The sequence below is a fragment of the Lithohypha guttulata genome, assembly GCF_036872675.1.
Source record: "Lithohypha guttulata strain CCFEE 5908 chromosome Unknown scaffold_5, whole genome shotgun sequence".
Taxonomy (NCBI): domain Eukaryota; kingdom Fungi; phylum Ascomycota; class Eurotiomycetes; order Chaetothyriales; family Trichomeriaceae; genus Lithohypha; species Lithohypha guttulata.
This window is the reverse complement of record NW_027042754.1, coordinates 2,121,188-2,143,620: the sequence shown is the minus strand read 5'-3', so window position 1 is coordinate 2,143,620 and position 22,433 is coordinate 2,121,188. Positions and strand designations below refer to the sequence as shown.

The following is a 22,433-nucleotide window of genomic DNA, read 5'->3' as shown; positions in this document are numbered from 1 at the left end:
CTGATGACCATGTGAAATGGTTTGTCTTATCTCACTGAGCACTAAAATCATGGCAGGCCTTGTCTTTTCGTGGTCCGCTCATTCAAACCGAAGCATGTACTGCTGCTATCATGCACGGTCGTTCTCCGCATATCTCTCTTGTGCTTACCCATGAACGTCCCTTCTCCAGCTCGGTGCATGACACAGGTATTGTCCCAAGCTATTAAATCACCTGGACTGTGCCACTGAATGGATATCAGATATTTAGCCTGCGTCGCATGCTCCAAGAGTGCTTCGATTAGTTCCCTTGAATGTGGTTCTGGCACTCGTTCAAAGGGTTGCTCTTGGGACGGGACGAAATTAGGTGATCTTGGAACACGATACTCCAGATGATGCAGATGGTTCGCAATATACAGGTTTTGACGTCCTGACGCCTCGTGCACTTGCAGAATGCTGTGCCTACCAAAAGGGAGGCTGTTCGGATCGACCTCACGCAGCCACGGCGAGTCTGCTGGCGCAGCTTTCTTCCGCGAGTGCATCAAGCTATGTGCACCAATATATTCGTTTTCCTCAAGGTCTTTACGAAGGTGAGGTGGTAGATCTGCACATGCTGTCCGAGTATCAGCGTAGTCAGTGTTGCCCCCATGACCTGGTGGAGGTAGTTCGTGCGCTCGTAGTAGAGAGTAGCCAGCTCTACGAGCATTGAAGGAAGAATCAACATGAAAGATCGAGTTTCCCTATAGAGCAGTCAGCCAATGCTCAGACACAGCACATCGGGCCGATGTTGCAGAATACATGGACATACAAGGCCCATATGATGACGCTTGCTACCAATGGCCACCAAGGAACCATCGTCTTCTTGGTTGCTGACATCGAACAGCTCATCAAAATCGAAGCGATTCTTGCGGCCCATCGCCACGTATGGCTTGACATCGTCGAGCTCGCCGAAAAGTCGGGAGAAGGCTACGTGTCTGGCGTCATCCAGACCTGCTTGTCGAAAAACAAGTACGCCGTACTGGGGCGATAAATTAGCTGTGGCTCGGAGACATCGCAGGAACATTTGGAACCGCTCACCTGAGTGATGGCATTGTGAACTTCCTGGAAGACATCCGATGGTACCGGATTCGAGAAATCGACTCCTTCCACTTCCGCTGCAAAAGTTGGGGCCAACGGCGTGACCTGGATATAGTGATAGGTAGAGTCTATTCGATGAGGCATGTCGAGGCTCGTGTAGACATTCGCAGAGCGTTTGGACAACTTGAATTATGTTTCCAGTGCATCTTGCACGGCCGAGGTTTGTAGTAATAGAACATCAACAAATGAGGAGTCGCCCGCAGATCTGATGCAACCACTATGACAATGAAATCTGCCAATCATGAGCCCATCTTTGATAAGAGCTATCAGAGTGCTACAGGTGATGGACACGCCATGATGTTTTGCCGTTGGAGAACAAGAGTGTGGTTTTCTCCTCACCATTTTTGCGATGATATTGGAGCGCTACTGTGTGCCTGGGAGGTCCATGTGCTGTCCACGAAGCGTTTGTTGAAGAGCAAAACTTCATTCAGGCACGCCCTCACTTAGATGAACAGCTCTACCCGCAAGACTCAGGCTTGTCCCCGTAGTCCAGAATGCATCGTCTCAGAATGGCAGGCCTGTGGTTCGTCAAATGGGAACTCATATGTTGACAAGATCCAGTCTTCCAGTTCGTCAAAGTGTTGTCGTCGCCCATATTGACGGATCGTAGTCATGGTCAGCCGCCTTTCACCCTCCCAAATTTGCTCCAAGCAATACGTCCTTTTCGCTTCGTGCGTGGTCAAAAGCGTTTTCTGCCCAATTCGTCTGACGCTCCATTTCATAGGTTCGCTGGTTGAGCCACGTGAAAACACTTCATTTCTCGTTGAATAGTCTTGGGAAGAGTTGCTAATTATCAACAGATCTAGCTTCGTACATTTCAAGCGAAGGTGATTGAAAATGCGGACTGCTTGTTCGTCAGCTACAGGCTGGCTGAAATTGAGGTAGCCACCAGTAGATTGCCAATAAGAAGGAAACAGTCGCAGTATGCGGAGGTTGCGGAAGGAAGATAGTGCATCGAAAACTCGATAAACGTCCATGTCGACCACATCGAGACCGGCAACAGCAGTTGGATGCCAGAGATTGGCGAGAGCACCGATGTTCATCTCCAAACAGCGCACATCGAGAGCGTTTCTTGCGATGTAGTTGATGTCCTGTGTGGTCAGCCGTTCATTCCTGTGATGCTGAATACGTAGGTGTTCGATTGTTCTGGGAATAATATGCTCGATAGCAAGATATCTACTGATATACCGAATCTCGAGCTCTTTCAACTTCGGCAAGGTCAGGTAGGGAAGGCCCTCGAACTCGTGGTTTCTCAAATGTGCGTGAAATATCCGATCGAGGGTTGAGTTCAGGCGGAGGCTCTCTAGATTTGTCAGTCGATTCACGACGGTAAGAGTAACTGAGCAAAGAGCTGCTCCTTTCAGCGAGAGTCGTCGCAGCTGTGGAATTGCCACCAAGGCTTCTGCAAATGTGTTGTAAGACGTGTCAATTGTATCTGGTCCTCGAATTTGGAGCTCCTCCAACGAAGTGAAGCTTGGGAGTAGAGGGAGCTGAACTTTGCTAAAGCTCAGATCGTGAGAACGAGCTTCGTTCCATGACAAAGCTGTCGTTTTTGTCGGACTGTGCATGCACAAAGGCCAAAGAGGTGAGTGTGTATAACTCGAACCCGTGCAGACTGCAAATTGATGGTGAGTCGCGCTGTTGCAAAGCTCTTGTAGCAGCGATGAATATCCATTGCGTTTACCTGACGAGCATGAACACACTTCGACTCTGATTAGGAAAGCCCGTGCTGGGAATATCTCAGGCATCAGCTTCAATATCGGACTGTTGAGACAGCCAACACTGCGATGTTGCTATGAGTATCAAGAGAGAGACAACATGCAGTAAAGGATCTCACCTAATTGTCTTCACGTTGGGCAAACATGAAAGTCCTTGTATTGTCAAATTGCGGACCAATTCGTTCTCGAGGTTCAAGTCTTCGCAACCATCCTCTCGAAAGCAGAAAGCGTCGTGCTGTTTGAGATGGCGAACATGGCAAGCCACGTTGGGTGATAGATGAAGATTAATGAGCACGTTCAGACTACGTTTGTCCACATACCTGTTGGTAAGCCTTATGCGCAGACATTTGAAGAGGATGGGTGTTGTAGCTTTTCGTAGCCGTCGACACGTCAAAGAGGAAGGAACCAAAAGTCGACCATGACTGCCACCGTCTGTGTAAAGGCTGTGCATAACTTCATCGAGTATTTCATCCGGTAGGGCTAACAGCGACGTTCTTTCCTGGACCATTGCATCGGTGGAAATGACATTGTCAGTAATTTCTTCTACCTGCCCTGCCTGTGAAGGCAGAACCACACCGGCCATGATGAAAGATGAACAGCAGCACAAAGGGAACTGGCTGTTCAGTGTTGTATTGCCCACAACCTTTCGAGCTCGAATTGGGTATGGAAATGACTGTATAGACGATACAGCAAGGTGAATTCGAATGTGATGGAGGATATGCATGTAATATACTCCGCTTTTGTATTCGATCATTACAAAAAGTACGCTGCTCCAGCCACATGCTCGAGGTAGGATCACCATCGTTTCGTGCGGGGACAATACCTACTGATAAGCGGACAAGGTCTATTGAGCCTTTGTAATTAATTACGCGTAACTACTTCAAGTTATACAGCAATGGGCGTACGACTTTTTGCCGCCCTTGTCTCCGCTCTGGTCTGCTTGAGGAACGCCATCAAATTAGTACCGCCAGTCCCTTTTAGCTCATCCTTGCTCGAGGTTTGCTCAGAAGAGCTTGCCGCAATATTTCTCACTCCCTGATTCTGTGATTGATCGCGTGCTCGAGAAGGCGCCACTATATACCTCGCGACGATCTTGATGTGCGTGTCACGGAAGGCAGCCATGGCCTCAACCGCTTCGTCAAATGTGCTTGATAGTGTTTCGGACACGTTCTTTGACTGAACGTACTGCCGTATTTTTGCGACACTGTCGAAGTATTCGAGAAATTGGCGATGTGCCTGTGGCATGTATTGCCGCATGCCGTTGAGATAGGCCTGTTCTTTCCCGCCTCTTTGGGACGATGGACCTTCGTGCTTGATACCAAGAGCAATATCGAGGAATTGTATTAAACTGCTCTGAGCGTTGCTGCCTCCACTATATTGTCTCCAGGAGCCCTTCCCTCTACCTTCGTCGTAGAAAAGACCATGTGGCAGACCGGCTTTTTCCATGCCACGGCTTCCAGCAAGGAACGGACGAATACGATGATAGAAAACTGATGGGTCGCAGTGTTCGTGCATCCTTTGTAGGATAGATGCCAATTCAGACACGATGACACGAAAAGACCTAAGACATTCGAGAACCTCATCCTTCTTGTCTTGCTCAATAGCCTTGACGCATTCTAGCATTACCTGAATAGCAGCGACTCCCTTTGCTTCTACGGAGACCGAAACTGCATAGAACCAAGCCTCGTCGGTGGTGCCGGTGAAAGTGTGTCGCATGACGACATTCTCAGGGTTTGTGATGTCGGCACCATCGGTGACCAGACCACAATTCCACAGGTTCAAAGCAGGATATGTAGCTGTCGGTGGTAGATCGAGATAGGCTGAGACTTCGAGCAGTGGTACAGTGATATTGGCTGGGAGTACCTAAAACTCATCAGTATCCTGACCAAAGCATGGCGAGTTTCGAGCATACCTCTCGTGGTTGTAGATCGCTCCACGTATGGGCGTGTGTGAAGAATGTCAGTATGACATAGGCTCTCCTCCACTCCGGCAATGATCGTAGTTCACTTGTGCTGAGTAGTGGTAGTGAAGCAAATTCGTTATACAGAGATCCGTCGCTTATCAAGATCGGAAGTCGTGAGATCAAGTTTTCCCAGGGCTGATAGTACGTGCTCGGTAGTCGTGCAAGAGGTTCATCTACTGGTAGAAACCCATAGTGAGATATCTCGAAACTGTGTAGAATTCGGTCGATTGAGTCGAACATGTTCGGCAGGAGGTGGACCTGAAAGTGTGCGGTAGATCGGCTTTAGGACAGGTGAGAAAGATTTAGTCGTCGTGTAGTTGCAGGAAATCTCAACCCAGACCTCAAAGTAATCAAAAGAGGTGCTGCGATGAGTTATTCTGTGATCGGGTCAGCTGCTCAACCACTTTAGGAGTGCTGATGTATTCTCGGAATCGGCAACGGAAGCGGAGGCGGATACGGAAACGGGACTGTGGGCCAAAATTTTTAGTAGTCAACCCGTCCAGTCTGGCAGATCGTCACAGGCATTGACCTCAAACATGCTTGTTGTACATAAAGCTCCTCGCAGAATCCACGAAATGCATTCTCTCCATTCTCAAATCTTTCACAACAACATCCTGACAAGTATTCGACTTGCTCGGCTATCATTTTCTTGACCACCAACATGTCTCCATCCAAAGTTGACACAGCCGCATTCGATTTCCCAGCTGAAGCCACAGCCCTGGATTACGCAAAATCACAAGACGCAAAAGACTCCCTGCAACACCTGAGATCAGAGTATATAATTCCATCCAAAGCGAGTTTGAAAGCTCGAAGGCTAGCGCAGCCAAACTTATCCAATGAGGATGGCATATATTTCTGTGGCAATTCGCTTGGCTTGCAGCCAAAGGCAATGCGAACTTTTATCCAAGCTCAGCTTGATACCTGGTCGTCGATAGGAGTGCAAGGGCACTTCACCAGAATTGAGGACTCACCTTTACCCCCATGGCAAGACATGGCCAAGACGGCCGCAACATCCATGGCTAAGATAGTCGGAGCCAATCCCGACGAGGTCGCTGCGATGAACACATTGACAGTAAATCTTCATCTGCTCATGGCAAGCTTTTACCGACCAAGTGGCAGAAAAAGCAAGATCTTATTAGAGTGGAAGGCATTCCCGAGCGACCACTATGCGATTGAGTCTCAGATAAGGTGGCACGGTTATGACCCCAAGGAGAACATGATCATGCTAGAGCCAGATGATGGTTACAGAATATCGACCGAAAAGATTCTGAAGACGATCGACGACCATACTGATGAAATTGCTCTGGTAATGCTTCCAGGTGTGCAATACTATACTGGTCAGTTGTTTGACATTCCAACGATCACATCTTACGCACAATCAAAAGGACTGACGATAGGCTGGGATTGTGCACATGCTGCAGGTAACGTGCCATTGCAGCTTCATGACTGGAATGTCGATTTTGCTGTATGGTGTACATACAAGTACATGAATGCAGGTCCTGGATCAATTGCAGGCGCGTTCGTCCATGAACGTCATGGTCGGGTCGAGTATGATGAGAACGACAAACCAATATTTCTGCCGAGATTGAGCGGCTGGTATGGTAAGTACTCCCAGATTCGTGCCATTGGCCTTCATTAAAACGAGGCATTGGTCACCCCGTTCTCGATCTTCAAGCTAATGATCACAGGTGGAGATCAAGCAAGCAGATTCAAAATGGATAACAATTTTCGGCCGAGCCCTGGTGCGGCAGGATTCCAATGTTCGAATCCCTCAGCGATCGATCTGACAGCTCTCTGTGCCGCCATGTCGGTTTTCGATAAGACCACAATTGCGGCACTGCGACAGAAGTCATTGCGGTTGACTTGCTATCTTGAACATCTGCTTGATGTGTTGCAAGAAGATTTCGCAGAACGACCTTTCAACGTCATTACACCAAAGGACACTACTCAAAGAGGTGCACAGCTGTGTATTCTTTTGAAAGAAGGCTTACTCCAACCAGTAGCAGCTGCGCTAGAGGAGGCGGGCGTGATTTGCGACAAGAGAGAGCCGGGTGTCATTCGGGTCGCTCCAGTACCAATGTATAATACCTATGAGGATGTCTGGCATTTTGTGCAGATCTTCCGAAGCGCTTTGATATAAACCAAATACAGAAACTGAAGCTCGTGGTGATTTCTTTATTCAGTGGCTTGAAATTCTGCCCAGTTGAACCAATCGTCTGCGTTACCTACGAAATCTTGACCAAGCGCAAAGAAGTTCTGCCCCAAAAATGGATCCTCGTAGAATTGACCTGGTACTTCACTCGAGTGGTCGCTGCCTGTGCCAGTGCTCGGCCCGGCTACAGGTGTTGAAGCTGCTGAGAAGGAGGTAGGTGGCAGAGCGTTTACCCTGGTAGGTTCGGGCAAGAGGTTCGTGCTTGAGAACTCTGCTCTTTCTCTGGTACGTGGCCGCATTCTTAGAGAAGATCCAAACATACTATTACTTCCTCCCGGAAGTGTCGAGGCAACAGAGTTGTCAAGAATTTGCCAGAAGAGTGAAAGGTCAACCGGTCCAGATTGATCGGGGGACGATGTAAGTATAGACGACTCAAAGGCTTGGGAAAGTACAGTCTCGAATTTCTGGAGCTTAGTGGCCTAACACTATTAGCACGAGGTCAAGTAACACGGAGACAACTCACAATTTGCTCGACATGTGGCCAGTACCGACCAAGATCATGAACAATTTTCATGCACAGCTGGTATTTGGCCTGCTTTATTACACGAACTTCCTGATCCGTTGTGTAACTCTGCTGGAGAAAAATAGTGGCTGTGATAGCTATGCACTGACCAAGGAATGGGCAACTAAATTCGAATTGCTTGTCTATTGCAATCTCGAGCAAATGGCTGATCCAGTCAGTATGTGAGGTGATCATGTCGGAGGTGTTCTGAAGAAAGAGCTCTGGTATCTGGTTGACACGAAATCTTCGTACGTGGAGACTCATCAGCAATGGATGGTTCATGGTACAAACGATTGAATGGTATATGATTTGCAGGTAAAGCCAGGGCGCCCAATAGAGCCTGTTTTCGGACAAGGTCAAAATGGTGTGCTCAGTAAAGCCAGACGGCTTGAAGCGATGCTTTTGCGGCATCTGAGACTCCAGTTCCATTTGGTTGAACATAATTTTTGAGTACATCGACTGACCAGACCATGGAGGATGCTGGTCCAATTTACCTCGATGATGTACGTAGTGCCGTACTGTGCCCCAAACCTCGCTCATTTGAGTTGCATAAGCCACGACTCCAAAGTCTTGGTCATTATTCTGCTTCGCACCCAACACAAGGTTGTTAGTGGCATCACTTGGAGGATGGCCAAGGCCACTGCCGTCAATCCTTACAATGAAAGAGTCAACACCACCACATAGATGCTGCAATACTATGAGGCTCCATAAGCACCGGACGTGCTCTTCCGTGGTCGAACTCTTGTTTGCTAGCCTGGTGTAGAGGCCAAGTCCAGCACTTCGAGCCAATTCGGTCGCAAGGGCCAGGTAGAGACCTGCTTGTTGAAGCTGACCATCATTAAATGCAACAAACGTCAGAAGACACAATGTCTGCAGGGTGGATAGCTCCACACGTTCCTCCAGAATTCTATTCATTACAATCGACTTAGCAATCTGTGAGTATTTTGTCGCACAAGCTCTTCGACTGGCCAAAGAATCCTCATCCAAGTCAAATCTCAAGGAAGCCGCGCATACACAGAGTTGAACTTCCAAATCACGACTAAATATCATTGCTTCCAAATTTTTCGGCGCGAACAGAGGCAAAGGCTGACAATGACAAAATTGTAGATAGAGTCGAGCGGCGTTGCGAACTGTTTCTCGAGCGGGCACATCAGCATCATGCAATGCATTTGGCACCGAACTGGAGTACGAGGACAACGGCGTCCGCAAATTTGCAAGTAGTCGCACTTGATCAAGCACTTCTGACACCTTGTCGTCTAAAGTGCGCACACGATCGTCCAGCTCCTGTGGATACACTTGCTCAGCGTTCGTATAAGAGGGCTGAGTATGTGTTTCTGAGTCGGGACTATTCGGCGTGACATTGAACGTGCCCGAATCATGAAGCGGTCCTGTATATTTACAAGGCTGATTTAACCTTGCACAAAGTGCACAAACCGGCTGTTCCCCTGAGCATCGACTCTTCTTGCGGCGGCAGGGCTCGCAAGCCTCGCGAGCGCGTTTCCTGCTAGTATGTCCAGATAGTGGAGGTTGCGCCATTATCAAAGAGGTCGCCCGTCAGACAGACTCAACTCTCTCCACGAGGGATGCACGACTTTCTCAGTACGGGACCCACTTGGACACGTTAAGGAGCTTCGCAATGTTCAGCAAAAGAGAAGGCTATCAAACCCTGTGAGTACTCTCAAAGAGTCGGGCCGCAGTGGCAGGCCTGATCCAAGAGAACACGCATGTACTGCCGAGGGTCGTCGATTTATGAGCGGAATCATTATCGTTCGTCAGGTAGGTCTTGTAGAGTCGCAGCGAACAACCACTACGTGCAGCCTCGTCTCTTCAGTGTATTGAGGCGCATTCGCGCTCAGTGATAGAGGAGCACGGAGCGGCGAGGAGGGTTGAATTGATACGTTGTTTGAGCTCAGGTCGTCGCAGTGGAGGCGCGGGAGACATGAGGTGGTGCCAAGCTACTGTAGCTGGATGTACAGGATACGTACTCAGCATAGCTGGTCAGAACAATATTCACAATCGATTGCCTTCTGCTAACCCGACAACTTGAAGTACGGAGAGGTGAGTTGAACTTTCCAGGCTAGGTAAGCATGTGCTTAGGCAAACCAGTGGCCCCAGAACCAACCCTTCAAGCTCAAGCCCCACTACTAGTAGGCTAACGCACTTCGCTCATACTATTACTGTAGTTGGTGCTTGGTTGCAGCTGCTGCCAGTGCGATTTCACCACAAATCAGGGAACCAAATGCTGCAACTCTTTTCTATCTATACCTTTGCTATGAACCACATCACTATGAAAGCAGATCAGGCCAGCTGGGGGCCTCATCTATAACCAATGATTGCCATGCTCCTATGCCAGGTTCCAATATGGGTGTCGCAAATGTAACCAAACACAGTTAGGGCCGTCTCCTTCGGTGAACCTCCACAGCAAAGGAACAGGTCTGCGACCATGATGAGCGGCGACATGGAGCGTCAGCAAGACACTCTGGTCCGTGAAGACCCCAGATCAGCACTACGATATCAGCCGTGCTAACCTTCTGATCATTTCGGTTTCGGATCCTAAAAACGTTGGCCTTAGAAATCTGCCCGTTCAGGCTACTAATGCACAGAACAGGACCCACTCAGGCAGGTTTCAAAATAGCCAGCTGTATCTTAGCTAGTCGGCTGAATGATCAGAGACAGAGATTTACGCTTCTCGCACATACGAAGCATCCAAACGACTAAGGCTGACTGTGTCTGTCAAAGGTGGTCTTCCATATATTCCTTTGTGGCAGCGGGATACATGCTGCAACTTCACCAGATTCTGATAAGATAATGAGGCATGAGCGACTCCAAGCTCCTCAGACGAATCATCGTCTGTGTGGACGATACCGTAGATGCCTTCAATCAAGCAGCAGGTACCTCAAGGTCGATAAATCCTAGCAATGTTGTCAGAGTACATCGCTCCATCAAACATGGTCGCTTCGAGGACGCAACGGCTAGTATCGTCGAACAGGAAGCAAAATACTACCAGGCTATTGTGCCCACCTCGCGATTTAAATCCACCAGTGCGGCTGAGCAACAGATTCATGATATCGCCCTGGACATTTGTCAAGCTCTGAAAACTCCAAGAGATGAGATCTTCCTCTTCGCTGCTGGCCGTGGCGCCTATGTGGCACGCGCCGTCGCTGGTCTTCTCCATCACATGGGCATACCTCTACCAGGATACCTGCGCAGTTTTCGCGAGCTGTACGAGAACGCACTCAAGCTGATCAAAGCCCGACAGCAGGACGATGGAATCAAAGGTGACCAAGCTCTAGAGTTTCTGCGCATACATACCCAAGGAACTCCTAACATCAAGTTTGTCGGCATTTTTGATGCAACCGTCTCTCCTGTTGACCAACAAATCTACGATACATCGATAGTTACCTCAATCCGGAATTTCAGGCACGCAATGGCATTGAACGAGAACCGCAAGCTCAACACTCTTGACCTGCCTGATCAGCCTCCTGCTAAGGACATGCAAAGCAGATCGTTTCTCCAGAGTTGGTTTTTAGGTTCTCATGCCGATATAACCGGCGGCACCCAGCACGATGGTCTATCCATCTATCCACTACAATGGATCCTGATTGAGGCGCTGCTGCAAGGACTAGTTGCCTCTTTTGACCTGCCCAACCAAGCAAATACTGTCACAGAGAACCCCATATCCCTTGTGTTCCCTCACTATGCAGGCGCAGTACCAGATCTCAGTGGAAAGGAACAAGTGCAGTGGCGAATCGAATATGCCAACGGGGTTATAGTGAATATGTTCGACCTTCATAGCGTTCACGTGAGCAAGTCCGATGCACAGGAGACTTCTCATACTATAGTCTTTGAGAAATCGAGCCGCATGCAAGTCACGCCACGAAGAATATTCAACAAGAAAGGTCTCAATGGATACGATCCTGAGGCAAGCTATGGTACAATCATCCACCCGTCAGCGTTTTGCATACTAAGTCGGAATCAAAGATTTCTAGAACAACCCAGATTCAAACTCTACAAGGAAAATTTGGCCGACTTCGAATTTAACTGCTTACGAAGCGACGCAGACACATTGCCACCATGGTTGGAAAACTCACAGCTGCTGGCTAGTGGGGTGAAGGCATTCAGGATCCTTGTCTGTGGTAAGACAGGTGTCGGCAAGTCAACGCTGATCAACAAAGTATTTGGCGTGGAAATGGTAAGCGTGCGAAATTCTGAACCTGTCATCACGATGGCTGATCTTTGCAGACAGAAGAATCTACCAACTATACACAGGGTGTTCACGACATCAACAAAGCCTTCGAATCTCCGAACCACCCAGGTCTGTTGATACACGACTCACGTGGCTGGCAGGCTGGGAGTGACCAGGAACTTGACCTGATAGCTCAGTTTTTGCGCCATCGTGCCTATCAGAAAGAGGCGGCAGAAGCTCTGCATGTTATCTGGTAAGGAGATCCTTCATACGTGTAATGTATCGCTAATTTCTTCTAGGTTCTGCGTGGATGCAGACGTAAGTCGAATTGAGGAAGCAGACAAGAGAACTTTCGAGACGATCGCTCAGTATTCAAATCATGTTCCGGTCTTTGTCGTGGGCACTAAAAAGGACAAATTGGTCGGGTACCGCAAAATGCAACTTTTAGAGGAATATATGCAAAAATTGGATGACTACCAAGAAGCAAACCGGCTAGCCACAATTGAAGCTGACAAGGTGGCACAAGAACAATTTCTTGCCCTAAGGGACCAACTTTCGCAAATCAAGAGCTACAAAGCTGACGGTTATGTCTGCTTGTCGAAAAGTAAGTTGTCCCGGATGCTTAAGCTTAAGGCATCCACTGACCTATGCTAGATGATGAAGCAGGGATCAAGAACCTGCTTAGTCAAACACTTGACACGATTGTCGACGATCGTGTAAGACTATTTTGTGTAGCCGCGCAGGTCGTCGATGTCAATCAGAAGATAGATTCGGCCATCACAGAGTGTATGAGGCTAGGCACTCATGCTGTGCGAACAGCAATGGTACCACTCCCGTTTTCTGGTATGATCGGGACGCCAACGGTTTCTAGAATCATTTGCGAACACGTTCTCCAATGCTTCGGCTTTCCAAAAGCAATGCCGGAAGAGGTTGAGGACATCATGTCACGAATTGTGATGGGCAATCTGAAGCAGTTCATGTCGGTTTCTATGACTCAATTTCTCGTCGTTAGCACTGCTGCCGCAGGTTTAGCGGTTGGGACGATGGGTATTGGAGCAATTCTCGGTGTGGCTGGCTCCTTCCTTTCGACTCCTCCAACCGCACGAATGTTACTCAAGTGTGCGTGCGATATGATCCTGATCCTTGAGAGATCATTTCGATACAGCGGCAAGTACGTGTCCGTGAGACAGATCGAAGATGCAGCAAAGCAGTACACAGCAATCACAACGACCACGTTTGCAGGCAAGACCAAGCGCTTACAAGAGCATGTACACGATGAGGTCGACAGATTGATCCCGCTTATGAAAGTTGCGATTGGCTGGCGTTTCAATAAGTTGAGAACAGGTTTCGAAGCCATTATCTATAAAAATCGGTTCGATCGACCTCCTGAGTACGAGGAGGACGACTCGCTCGCACAACGTCTGGCAGAACTAGAGGTGTCGACCACCGAACCGGTTGAGTTGCCTACAGACAATGACAATCGAAGAGCCGAGTTGTCTGGGACGTCTGAAGTTGCAGAACTTGAGGGAGTACAGTCAATACCAACCACTGGGGTTTCGGAGCTTCCAGGTTCTATAAGCCGAGCCTCGAGCACACAAACGCCGTCTCAAACGTTCTCTGACAGAAGCACTGTGCTGTCACCTAGCCTCACTCCAAAAACATCTGCCACATCACCAAGTGAGCTGTGGTCTGCGAGCACCGATATAAAGAAGAGCAGGAGCGACGGGTCTAGCTTCTTCTCGAGAATGAGCAGCTCGATGAAGATCAAGAAGACAAAATCGGCTAAGAGTTGACGTGTCGCTGGGCTTTGATGCTAGACACATATCTCACGTATTTGCTTCATAGTTTGTGATAAAGTAGAAATCATATCTAATCCCAAACGTATCCCAATGGCTTGCGTACCAAACTTTCACAAGTTCAGTTGCGCTTCAAATAGAGAGTTTTAAACAATTGCCGGCCCTCTGCTTTGATAGTACCTGCAAATCAGCAATAATCCGTAAAACACGTGGCACTGTACGCAGCTCTGCCGAACTGTGGCTTTGACACGGTGGACCGTAGGCGTGGCATGCCAGATAGGGGCTTTGTCAGGGACGGGTGGAGCCTAGGAGAGGTCGTTGCAGCCAGCACCTGGTGCCCGCCCTCATATGTTCCTGATTCGAATTCTTCAAACTCAGGCTGCTCCTAATCTAATTTCAAAAGACTCTTGTCGCTTTCTACCTTGCAACGTTCGCGAAGTCCTTTGTAGTCACCAGATCTTGTAATCCAGCGGGCTCAGTACATTCCTTGACATCCGGTTCGCGATCCTCGCAAGACACCATGGACAGAGAAGAGGAGAAGAAGAGGTTCCTGGAAGGGAATGAAATGGAGTTGGGAGAGAAGCAAGGGCAATCCTATACCAAGCCACAATCACCTCGACCTGTCATAAGCAGAAAAGAAAGTCCTGTCGCGCCGGTCTTGTCCTATTGCGCCTCTTCGATTATGATGACCGTTGCGAACAAGTACATTCTCTCCTTTCCAGATTTCAATCTCAATTTCTTCCTATTGGCAATCCAGGTAAGACCGGACACGAGATGTGAATGGGAGTTTTGCTAATGCGACTCAAGGCGATTGTCTGCGTTGCCGCAATTTCAGCATGTAAATCAGCTGGTGTAATCACCTACCGAGATTTCAAGACAGACGAAGCGAAAAAATGTAAGCTGGCAAGCCCAGAAACAAGAAGGCCTTGGACTGACATTATCAAGGGTTTCCTATCTCGCTCGCCCTGATCGCCATGATCTACACCAGCACGTGGGCCCTCCGCTATCTTTCGATCCCTGTGTACACTATTTTCAAGAACTTAACGATTATTCTGATCGCATACGGAGAAGTGCTATGGTTCGGTGGAGCAGTTTCATCCATGGCACTCTTCTCCTTCGGCCTGATGGTGTTCAGCTCCCTGATAGCTGCTTGGGCTGACATCAAGCACGCCCTAGAAAGCCACGGCACAGCTACAGGAGCAGCAGCGGAACAACTAGCAACATTGAACAGCGGCTATGTCTGGATGATGTTGAACTGCCTCTCGACCGCGTCCTATGTCTTGTACATGCGCAAGCGAATAAAGCTCACTAACTTCAAGGACTTTGATAGTAAGTTGATCACAAACGCAAGACGCAAAACACAGATGCTAACACATATCAGCCATGTTCTACAACAACGTCCTGACCATCCCCGTCCTCCTCGTTGCTTCCCTCCTCGCCGAAGACTGGTCTGCCGCCAACCTCGCAAAAGCATTTCCCGTCCAATCACGAAATAGCATCTTCGCCGCCATGATCTTCACCGGCGCAGCCTCCATCTTCATCTCCTACACATCGGCGTGGTGCGTGCGGGCCACCTCCAGCACGACCTACTCCATGGTAGGAGCTCTCAACAAACTCCCCATCGCAGTGTCCGGCCTCGTCTTCTTCGACGCCCCTGTCACCATCCCCTCAGTCTCAGCCATCGGAGTCGGCTTCGTCAGCGGCCTAGTATACGCAGTCGCAAAGGCCAACGAGAAAAAGCAGCCGAACAAAGGTGGTGTTTTACCGACCAGCGCTCCAATGAGCGCAAGCAGCCAGAGTAACAGGGACGGTCTCAGGTCGTAGAAAAGAGGATGCAATGACCTGCTGGTTGCAGGCTGTATACATATGAACAAGAAAAAGAGCTTCGATTTGCTTGTGACGAGGTAATGATCTACTTTAATTCTAGAGCTTTTCTTTCATGGAAAGGTCGATGGAGCTGCGTCTGCCCAACGACAACTTTCGAGTAGGGCTGAGAATCTAGTCGTTGCAGCACTGCATGTCTAGTGATGGCGTTGTGAAAAAGCGGGCGTTCATGGTAAAGAGGCATGAATGCCTGTTTAGATACTTGTTTTAATCAAACGTTTCGACTCAATTGGTGCTACATTCGTAATCTTTGTGTGAAGTTTGTGAAGAAGCTCTTTGCATAGATTAAAAGTGTTGCGTATTCGGCGTGGGAAGCAGACAAGTTGTCGAGTGTTTTTATTCACGCACCAACTCCACCCTACCTCTTGTCTGCTACTGTACCACATAGATAGCACTATCGAATGATCACTCTCGCAGGGGCTACGTATATTGCCACAAGTAGTCGAGGACAACAGACTACTAATAATTGTCGATATGATTACGTACCTCTTGAAGGACTGTTACAACCACGCAGTGAGGTTCAAGTACGGGCGAATTTGCTGAAGAATGTATAGATACTAGGTTCGTCTTGCGCTGCGATGATGGGAAATAGGATGAGCTTTATCTGTATCGTGAGCTTATACATGGGAGTGCGTTCAAACAAAAAACTTTGAAGGACTTGCGCGACGCTGTAGATATGGTTGCTACAGTAGATTGTTGGCGGGCATGAAGTTGATTAGGAACAAACGTGAGGATGCAAATAAACATGATCGTTAATGTTGTATTATTGTATTCAACACTAGCTAATTAATTTCCGTCATGATGGTTATCCTTCCTGCATAGTATATAGAGGCTGCTCTATAACTCCCCCTTATGCATTGTGCATAGTAACCTAGTTCATTCGGCCATCTGGCTGACCATCTTTTCGGAGACCACCGTGCTCACTTGGCTTGTAGTCGCTGCCAACCTCGTTGGCTTGAGCCTCGTGGAGGTCGCTGCCGCCAGTGGCAGAGCCACCCTTCTTGCCGGCCTCATGTGGGTCGACCTTGCCGTGGGCGAAGCTGTCCTGCTGAACTCGCTTGTCTGTACGATATTAGGTAAAGCTGTTGGAAAGGGTGGAGAGTATGTACCTGGCTGGCCGTCCTTTCGGAGACCGTCGTGTTCGCTTGGCTTGTATTGGTCAGACATGTTGATTAATGTGATTTGTTTAGTTTGAATTCTTTGGTACAATTGGATTGTAGTTTGTGTTCTGAGTGTGAGGAAATCGTTGATCAGAGAAGATTGAGCTTGATATATGTCGTCCCAGCCTCTGCACTGACCACCACTACATCATAACGGATCACTCCATCGTCATCATAATGTCAGGCACTTTTGACGTCTTTTGTCATGAGTCCCAAAGGGTGAATTCGATGACGCCTCGGACGCGTTAAGTGATCGCGCTAGTAATGCTAGACGCGTTCCGGTTGTCAGGGTCGCGCTAGACGTCATAGAAAATGGTTGATCAGGTTACACAAGTCCCTGAACATCGTATGAGATCGTGGTTGTACCTTGCATTCGATCGTCGCTTGTCTATCGGGAGTGTGCTGAATCTCGGTGGCTTGAGATGTGGGGATTGTGCTTGCAGCCTCAGATCTGCTGAGCAATAAGCAACTTTCCATGTTTAATGGTGAGCTGGGAGACTCAATGACCGTAGAAACAAGCATGCAAGAGAATGATGATGCACGGCTGTCTCAGGTCACTCTTTGTCTCTTGAATGGCTGATTACTGCCTCGCTCTTCACGTAATCGCTTTCGCTCCAGCTCTTCCTTCATGATTCGTTCAGCCTCGCTTATTGGCTTCTGTTGCTGTATGGGAGTTGCCTTTTTCACACCTGCGAACGCGTTCTTCTTCGCGGCTGTAGCAAACACGTTTTTAGGTTTCGAAGCGCCGAAAGATACAGGTTTGAACGACTCTTTAGCAGCTGCCTCGGTTCGTACACTTGTAGCTCCAGCAACTTCCTTTGCTGCAGGAACTTCAGCCTCATGAGAAGTCTTGTCTTTGTCCTCCTGTGATCGTTCTGGCGAACCACTGTTGTCCGTCAGAGGTGGGCTAGGTGGATTTCCAAATTCTGCCTTCTTTGAGCTGAAATCGAGCTTTATCTTTTCTCCATCCACTCTCTTGATACCTTGTGTTGTCGGTTCGTCTTCTTCGACACCATCGTCTTTTGATGCTTCGTCCTCGACCTCTTCAGATTTCTGACCAGCAGCCAATCTTGCCCTCCGTATCTGCTGTTCTATCAGTCTTTGCTCCCTGTGCTCGTCTCCTCGATCTTGTCTCTCTTTCTTCCGTAAGGCCTCCTGCCTTCTCATTGCTTCCGGGCTATTATCGATCCACGATATCATCAGCGCACTAGCACCACCTCGCTCCTCGTTCTTCTCATCAATGTCTACTCTGCAGATACCTTCTTGCCCAAGATATTTGCAGAAATCTGTCAGACTGTGCCATCTCGTTGCGTTCATATGTACGTGGGACTTATTGGAAATGTATTCTTGGTAGAAATGGTTGGCATTGACTTTCTTCTCACCATGCCCTGTGCGCAGTAGTTGGACAAAATCACGCTTGAATTCGTTCGAGTATTCTCCGATCGCCTTGTTGAAGTTTGAGCCTAACTCCTGCATTTTCCTATTGTGCGACTCAGATGCGACGTGGCATTTGAAGCCATTCTCGTCGCGCATTTGACGCTCGCAGGCTTGACAATACCATCTCAGACGTTGTAGACCCTTGGCCTTCATCTGGTTGGCGATCGCCTTCGTTGTGCCGGCTTCTGCTCGAGGCATCTTGACGACCTGTTTTCAGTGGAATAAGGTTGTGCAGACAAGTGATTTGTGTTGGTTATATCTATGAGGCACAACCCACACGCAAGGACCAAGTTCGAAGAGCGGTTTGACTTGCGCCAGGCAAGTATTGAGCGTGAGGCTATGCAACGCCCTGCGAAGATTTTGGATGTGCAAATCGAATGCGACGCCCACCACAAGGAGGACGATGAGAAATACAGGCAGTGAACTTGAATTGAGAAAGACAGTGGTTAGAGACGGGGGATTTACCTATCGTAAAGCACGAAATGTGCGTTCAGAGCGGCTTCTTTTCTTATCACTTCCACAATCGCAGGCACGTCCCGCCTCGGATAGTGGCGCTAAGATAATCTCGTGGAGCAGAATTTTAAAAAGTTGCAGGCCGCAAATATGCAGAAAAAAGACCAGCAGCCTCTGTACTGATCGAAGTTTCACGACTACGCTTAAGACAGCACTCCGTACGTCCTCGCAATACACAGGAGGCCGACATGGCATCCGACGAGATAACCTGGCAGATCATCAACCAGCAACACTGCTCTTACAAACTCAAACTCGACAACCGTACTCAAAACTTCTGCCGAAATGAACACAACCTCACTGGTTTCTGCAACCGACAGTCATGTCCTCTAGCCAACAGTCGTTATGCCACCGTGCGACCTGATCCAGCAACTGGCAGCCTCTGCTTGTATATCAAGACACCCGAGCGAGTACACCTACCTAGTCAGTGGTGGGAACGAATTCAATTGCCAAACAATTACGAGAAAGCACTGGCGATAATTGACGAAAAATTGATCTATTGGCCTAAATTCTATATACACAAATGCAAGCAGCGACTTACGCGACTGACTCAAGTGGCGATCAGGGAGAGGCGGATAGCTAAAGAGGAAGAACGGCTTGGAGAGAAGTTGGTGCCGAGACTGGCGCCGAAGATCAAGCGGAGAGAAGAGACACGAGAAAGGAAAGCGGAGAGCGCAGCCAAGGTTGAGAGAGCGATTGAAAGAGAATTGATCGACAGACTGAGGAGTGGTGCTTATGGAGATAGACCACTGAACGTTGAAGAAGGTGTGTGGAAGAAGGTGCTTCGAGGCTTGGAGAGAGCCGAGAAGGGCGAAGAGGTTGAATTCGAAGACGAAGAAGAGGAAGAGGTAGAGAGAGAAGTCGAGGTCGAGTATGTCGATGATCTGGAAGAGAGTGATGCTGAAGAGATGGAGGACTTTGATGATTGGCTTGGTGGTGAGAGTGCTGATGAGGAAACAGAAGGCTCAGAAGTTTCTGGTGATGAAGGCAGCGAGGAGGATAGCGAGGATGGCAGTGAGGAGAAGGACGAAGAAGAAGAGGACACAAAGCCTACGCCAGGCGCGAAGAGGAAGAGACCTGCCCCCCAACAGAAACCACGTAAGAGAGGCCCAAAGATGGAAATCGAGTATGAGATGGAGCCACCTCTACGTGAAGCACAATTGGCTTTCTGAGAATACAGCTGAGGTGTGTCATGGCGTTGACCTTTTCTAGAGAACAGGGAGTTCTCTATCGACAAAAGCTGAGAATTGCAACTGCATGGATGGTGCTGGCTCCAGCGTGATTAGATCTGGCATTCTCTCACCTCGCGAGAACTAAAGAGACTTCGAAGACGCAGCAATGAATACAAACACGGTGCACAATGAAGAGTGTCTTGTTTTTTGAAGTGTCGTCCTGTACACTCCGCTACATCGCGAGAATGAGATGACGACGCTCGCCCATCGTCCACTATCTGAGTAGATATCTGGCAAATAAATGCATGTCTACATCCGAACCTCAAAAGCACGCAATCTTTCCATCACAGCTTTGTACACCAATCTTGTCTTTCGGCATAACCGCAAAGACCGTGCCAATCACTGCCAGCACAGTGCAAATTACAATCAGTACAAAACACAGTATTCTCTCGGGCCGCTTGATCTCATCACTACCCCAGAATATCTTTAGGTAGAATGTGATAGGTAGAATGATGCAAATAGTGAAGCAAAGGGCTGAGCCCATCAGCGCCATGATAGAGTCGAAGTCTGGAAAGCCAATAGCAACTCCCAGTAAAACGAGATTGAGAAGAACACAGATACTGCCTCGACCTAGACGATGTGCGAGCGATTTCTCACTGTACGCACGAGCTTTGGCATCCATCTGGCGGAGGTCAATCAGGAACTTCTTGTTGACAGTGTCCTGAATCGGACGGTTGCTCAACGGAATCTTGGTCACAGGAATGACGGCGATAAGAACAACCAGGATGACCGAGATGACCCGTGGGTATTTTGTAGAACCAAGAATGTTGGCCGTGACTTCATCACGTACTATGTCGCCAAACATGAGATAGCCAAGGATAGCCATGGTCACATCGAGACCATAGGTAAAGATGTATGTCGTTTGCAAAGCTTTGCCATACTTTTGAGGATGTCGCATATCCTTGTATATTGCTGGAAAGACCGAATGACCGCCCCAAGGGGCCATGAGTAAGCCAAGGCTCAGCGGTACTGTCCTTATGTTGGATGGGAAGGCGTGTGTCGTGGCAACTTGCCTGAGTGACCCCGGAGCTTGTGGCTTCAGAAACCCATCGACGAACACTAGCAGAATGATGCCCATAACGCAACCTATGCCTAAGACGCTGGTGACAGACAATGTCTTGAAGGGGACAAAATTCAGTGGCAGCAATCCAACAGCAATGAGCACTTTCAGATAAATCACACCGACAGAGGGCATCAAGCTATGCATACTGTCAGCGAACAAAATTACCAACGCTACATTGGCGGCAATAAGCTCGAGGATAAACAACACCTCTACAAGAGCTCTACCCCATGAGCCTAGCGCGAGAAACGCAATGTCGCCATATGTTGTCGATGCAGTATTTGTATCCAGACACTTCGCAAGAATGCGAGCAGTATATGCAGTGACAATTGCTGCCAGGGTCAAAAAGGTGAGGGCAATCACCCAACCAGAATAGCGCACCGCCAGGGGTAGGGCAAGTATGCCTATACCGATGAGTACGTTCGTCGAGTTGAATATGGTCATGGGAACTGTCGACTCTCCAATTGTACGCTCGATGACCTCGCCGTCAGGGCGCTGTTCGATCTCGACAGGACGCTCAACAACATCGTCCTTGTACTCGTCTGGCAGCTCCCGCGCTCTTTGGCTTGCTTCAACCTGTTGCCGTATCAGGATGGAGGCCCTATGTCTGGCGGTTGAGGATAGTCGAGAAGAGATACTGCCGTAACTAACACCCAGATTCTGCTCGGAGCCAAGTCTCGTGTGGATAGACATGGACGGTTGAGGTGTCAATAGGCTTGTCGTTTCGCTGGGCTGATGCTGTAAGGTATTGTCGTCGTGGCTGGGTCTGATCGTACTGGTAGGAGACTGCGGTTCAGCTCCTATCATCTGCTCGCTCAGCAGCGATTTCAGGGGCGGTCTTCTGTGTTCTGTCTGTCCATACTCTTGTGGCTCTTCGTTCTCTGTGGAAGCTTGTGTTACCGAACCTCGTCTCACGGGTGTAATCTCGTGGAATGCGGCAGCTCTTTGAAACGAATTCACAAAATTGTCTATACTGTTGACACCTCCCAATTGTCGAATTGAATTGAACCGCATAGCAATGGAGGACCGACGACGACGCAAGTCATGTTCACTGTGTGTCTGTGTTGCATTCTGCGGCACTCTGGAAGCATATGACTGGGACAGCGGTGCTTCTGTAGGTGTTGCTGAATCGTCCTCATTAATGGACTCGAGCGAACCAAACGAGGAGGCTCGCCCTCTCTCAAGAGCATCGAAACTTGTAGGGACAAGTTTATTGCGTTGTGACATGTTAGACCGGCAGGTGATGAGATGATTGAAGGGTAGCCGATATTTGTCAGGACGTGGTCATCGTCTCACTGATCAACGCAGCGAAGTTGAAAGATGGTGTTCGGTTCCGTCACTACAGAACTGAGGATTGGAATTATGTGCTATTGTAGAGATATTAGACACATGACTTGCAGACTCTGCAGCAAAAATTTCATGATAATGCACAACAAATTGCGCACGACAAGCGAGCCATGGACTGATAAGGTGAATGGATGCCGTTAGACGATCGAGACTCGATCGGCTAACGTACAAGACATTGTCCTTTCCTGCTTTGACTTCTCATTTCCTTCTTACCTCTATTATCATTGGCGTGTGAGGCTGTTCAAGTGCCTTCAAACAAGAAAGCTCATGCTGTTGCTGAAAACATGGATGGGTTACCTCTTACAACAACAAC

The 22,433-nt window shown here is 48.7% G+C and overlaps 9 protein-coding genes across 9 annotated transcripts; 4 read left to right on the top strand and 5 right to left on the bottom strand.

Moving 5' to 3' along the window:
- Window positions 1–47: 47 nt before the first annotated feature.
- Window positions 48–1,197, bottom strand: LTR64_007258 (uncharacterized protein; the record flags this gene model as incomplete). Its single annotated transcript, XM_064901581.1, has 3 exons — window positions 48–716; window positions 785–994; window positions 1,054–1,197. The coding sequence occupies 3 exons, from the start codon at window positions 1,195–1,197 to the stop codon at window positions 48–50; spliced, it is 1,023 nt and encodes a 340-aa protein (XP_064752657.1).
- Window positions 1,198–3,716: 2,519 nt separating this feature from the next.
- Window positions 3,717–5,034, bottom strand: BNA2_2 (Indoleamine 2,3-dioxygenase; the record flags this gene model as incomplete). The annotated part of the gene is made up of 2 exons (XM_064901580.1): window positions 3,717–4,694; window positions 4,744–5,034. 2 exons carry the CDS (start codon window positions 5,032–5,034, stop codon window positions 3,717–3,719), a joined length of 1,269 nt encoding a protein of 422 aa, XP_064752656.1.
- A 421-nt stretch (window positions 5,035–5,455) lies between these two features.
- On the top strand, window positions 5,456–6,934 carry BNA5_2 (Kynureninase (L-kynurenine hydrolase); the record flags this gene model as incomplete). Its single annotated transcript, XM_064901579.1, has 2 exons — window positions 5,456–6,395; window positions 6,483–6,934. The coding sequence occupies 2 exons, from the start codon at window positions 5,456–5,458 to the stop codon at window positions 6,932–6,934; spliced, it is 1,392 nt and encodes a 463-aa protein (XP_064752655.1).
- Window positions 6,935–10,323: 3,389 nt separating this feature from the next.
- LTR64_007255 (uncharacterized protein) lies at window positions 10,324–13,487 on the top strand (the record flags this gene model as incomplete). Its single annotated transcript, XM_064901578.1, has 4 exons — window positions 10,324–11,700; window positions 11,751–11,947; window positions 11,994–12,298; window positions 12,349–13,487. 4 exons carry the CDS (start codon window positions 10,324–10,326, stop codon window positions 13,485–13,487), a joined length of 3,018 nt encoding a protein of 1,005 aa, XP_064752654.1.
- Window positions 13,488–14,010: 523 nt separating this feature from the next.
- Window positions 14,011–15,314, top strand: VRG4 (GDP-mannose transporter into the lumen of the Golgi; the record flags this gene model as incomplete). The annotated part of the gene is made up of 4 exons (XM_064901577.1): window positions 14,011–14,247; window positions 14,298–14,385; window positions 14,436–14,819; window positions 14,872–15,314. The coding sequence occupies 4 exons, from the start codon at window positions 14,011–14,013 to the stop codon at window positions 15,312–15,314; spliced, it is 1,152 nt and encodes a 383-aa protein (XP_064752653.1).
- Window positions 15,315–16,245: 931 nt separating this feature from the next.
- On the bottom strand, window positions 16,246–16,541 carry LTR64_007253 (uncharacterized protein; the record flags this gene model as incomplete). Its single annotated transcript, XM_064901576.1, has 2 exons — window positions 16,246–16,436; window positions 16,484–16,541. 2 exons carry the CDS (start codon window positions 16,539–16,541, stop codon window positions 16,246–16,248), a joined length of 249 nt encoding a protein of 82 aa, XP_064752652.1.
- A 542-nt stretch (window positions 16,542–17,083) lies between these two features.
- Window positions 17,084–18,169, bottom strand: LTR64_007252 (uncharacterized protein; the record flags this gene model as incomplete). The annotated part of the gene is made up of 1 exon (XM_064901575.1): window positions 17,084–18,169. The coding sequence occupies one exon, from the start codon at window positions 18,167–18,169 to the stop codon at window positions 17,084–17,086; it is 1,086 nt and encodes a 361-aa protein (XP_064752651.1).
- Window positions 18,170–18,672: 503 nt separating this feature from the next.
- mak16 lies at window positions 18,673–19,653 on the top strand (the record flags this gene model as incomplete). The annotated part of the gene is made up of 1 exon (XM_064901574.1): window positions 18,673–19,653. One exon carries the CDS (start codon window positions 18,673–18,675, stop codon window positions 19,651–19,653), a length of 981 nt encoding a protein of 326 aa, XP_064752650.1.
- A 322-nt stretch (window positions 19,654–19,975) lies between these two features.
- Window positions 19,976–22,000, bottom strand: LTR64_007250 (uncharacterized protein; the record flags this gene model as incomplete). The annotated part of the gene is made up of 1 exon (XM_064901573.1): window positions 19,976–22,000. The coding sequence occupies one exon, from the start codon at window positions 21,998–22,000 to the stop codon at window positions 19,976–19,978; it is 2,025 nt and encodes a 674-aa protein (XP_064752649.1).
- Between the last annotated feature and the right edge of the window lie 433 nt (window positions 22,001–22,433).